The following is a 2802-nucleotide window of genomic DNA, read 5'->3' on the forward strand; positions in this document are numbered from 1 at the left end:
TGCCCTAATCTGCCGCACCTGTAGCATTGTCTTAGCTTGGGAAAAAAAGTAGTGAACCTCTAGAATCGTATGATCCAGAATTACACTTTTCGGGATGTTGTCCCCAGAGAAGCCAACTTTGACCGACAGAGTCGGCACCCTGTTGTCACACTCCCTACTTCCCCTTCTTGTCAGTCTTTGGATAAATATAATTTTTTTCCTCGGATATTAGGCCTTCCTTAATTTCTACGTCCGAATACTCAATAGGGATGCCCCTAATAACTCCGTAAGATTCAATGTATTTTCTTGGTATAAACACCTTAATATTGTTGGCTTTCCAAATCTCATTGTTTACGCATCTATTTGCGAAAACAATGTTCTCAAAAGTTACCCTATTCAGGGTCGGCAAAAATCCTCCGGCTGAACCCTCCACGAGGGTGCTGACTGGAAATGGGCACTACAGAGGATTCTGTGCGATGTCAGAATGGTGCTCAGCTAAGATCAGGAATCAGTGCTATGTGCTAAACTCCTTAATAGCGTAGTCATATGGAAATGGTTTCTGATCGTGGCTTGGAGGTCTGAAGGGGCTGGATCAAGGCGTCACGCGCACCGTACCGAGGATCGGCCAGGCTGGGGGCCCCTAAATAGCCCAGTCGCGAACGGAGCCCTCTGGGAGGCGGCCACACCCAGGATGTAAGTAGGCCTTACCTGGGCATCGCGGATCTCTGCCCGGGTGGACGAACCCCCCCTTTCTCCGCAGCCCGTGGGATCAAATATGGATAGAAAACAATTAACAACAACAACAACAAAAACAGCAACAACACAACAACATCAAAAACAAACTATAAAGGGACCGGCCCCCTTAAAGCGTCGGAAGGGTCTCGGCCCACTAAACAAGGAGCTCAAGATGCAGAGTACCTCCACCAGCCGTAGTGCGGTGACAAATAGCGGGAAACCAAGGCCAATGGTGAAACCGGGCCAAGCTCTCGCAAAAACGAAGGAAAGTGGCGGTGGGGTTGCTCAAAGGAGTCCACCCCGGGAAACTCCTGGCACCAGTGGATGCCAACCTGGCATGCAGATTGCAGCCGGGGATAAGGCTGAATCTGGGCCGCAGGCCACGGGCGGTCCTCCCGCGACACCAACGGCCTTCACGAGGCCTGACCAGAGGCCAGAACCAGCTGCAGCGGGCTATCGACAGAGGAAGCTGGCTGCTCGAATCCAGCAAAGGTTCACCGCAACGCCTGACCTGTATAGCAAGGCGAAAGAAGAGCATGTGAAGGAGATCCTCACAGAAATCGACTGGGCAAAGGCAGTCCTGCCCGACTACCGCAAGCCGGAGGAGAAGCAGCCGCAGGCGTCCTCCAGTAAGCGCAATAGATCGGGGGAAAATACGCTCAACCATGCAAAGAGGGTCAGAACGCAGGGGCCTTCTTTTGCTGAAGTAGCCAAGGAGCAGATCCTGCTCGGCGTCATTGATGAGAGCAATGAAGACAGCCTCACCCTGAGGCAGCAATGGAAGTGGGTTAAGGCCGCGATGGCCGACATTGCTATCAACATTATGTTGGAGAATCCGGGACCTCCGCCAACCTGTAAGGGAGCGGGGTGGTTCCAAAATAACCTCCGCGTTATAGCATGCGAGGATGCTAGATCAGCGGAGATCTATAAGAAAACAGTCGCAGGTATTGGAGAAGTCTACCCTGGTGCAAAGCTCAGGGCGGTCGACTTCAAGGACCTACCGGTGCGACCGAGAGCGAGAGCATGGTTGCCTTGCAAGCCAGCGGAGCCAGAAAGGATCCTGCAAACCATAAGGCTCTATAGCCCGGAGCTACCTACCGATAATTGGAAGGTGGTAAAAATTACCGAAAGCGGTAAAGCGACGATGCAGGTTGTCCTGCTTCTAAATAAGGACTCCATAGAGTTGTTGGAGCAAAAGAGCGGGGTTATACGTTACGGCTGTGACATGGCCAAAATTAAGGTCTGCAGCAACGACGTAAACGCAGCGAAGAACCTGATCGCGGAGGTAGAGCCGGAAGAGGCCAACAGCGACGTGGAGATGGAGGAAGAATCCTAGCAGGTTGATCCGATGGACGACCTGACCGGGGGTTATGCCTCATCGACGTCTTCGCTGGGGGTCGGACGCATGCTTCGGCTTTATACGGAGGAGGAGTTGATCGAGATGTCGGAAGACGCGGTCAACTCCACCCTAATAGGCGACGTGGGCGGTAATGGCCAATATGGTGAAGGTACTGCAGATTAACCTTCACCACTGTAAAGCAGCTTCAGCTGCACTGCTGCTCCATCTAACAGCTAAAGGGGCAGCCGACATCGTCCTAATCCAAGAACCTTGGGTGGTGGGACAAAACATTTGTGGGCTGAAAGCGCCGGGCTACAGACTGGTAAGTGGAGCCTCAACGGGGAAACCAAGGACGTGCATATTGATAAGTATCACACTAAAGTGTCTCTTTCTTCCACAATTTAGCGACGAGGACAACGCAGCGGTCAGTCTAAGTGCAAACGGAAGACCAATTAAGATGGCATCCATGTACCTAGCGCACGACAAGGAGGTGCCAACTATCTGCATTAAAGACCTAGTGGCCAGCACGAGAGAGGCGCTAATTTTGGGTGGTGATGCGAATGCTCACCATCACACCTGGGGCAGCTCCGATGATAACGAACGGGGTGAGTCACTTTTTAATTTCATACTTAGTTCTAAGCTTGTTATTGCAAATAGGGGGGAATGATCCCACTTTTATTACAAAATCCCGAAGGGAAGTTCTGGACGTTACCCTTATCTCTGAGAATGCGGAATGTCTGGTCGGGAAG

At 51.8% G+C, this 2802-nt stretch overlaps 1 protein-coding gene across 1 annotated transcript; it reads left to right on the plus strand.

Moving 5' to 3' along the window:
- The first annotated feature begins 886 nt into the window (after nt 1-886).
- Nucleotides 887-2469, plus strand: LOC118750575. Its single transcript, XM_036485311.1, has 2 exons — nt 887-2375; nt 2459-2469. The coding sequence occupies exon 1, from the start codon at nt 887-889 to the stop codon at nt 2048-2050; it is 1164 nt and encodes a 387-aa protein (XP_036341204.1). The 3' UTR covers nt 2051-2375; nt 2459-2469.
- Nucleotides 2470-2802: the final 333 nt, after the last annotated feature.

Source organism: Rhagoletis pomonella, unplaced genomic scaffold (assembly GCF_013731165.1).
Source record: "Rhagoletis pomonella isolate Grant_MI unplaced genomic scaffold, Rhpom_1.0 Rhpom_scaffold_00307, whole genome shotgun sequence".
NCBI lineage: Eukaryota > Metazoa > Arthropoda > Insecta > Diptera > Tephritidae > Rhagoletis > Rhagoletis pomonella.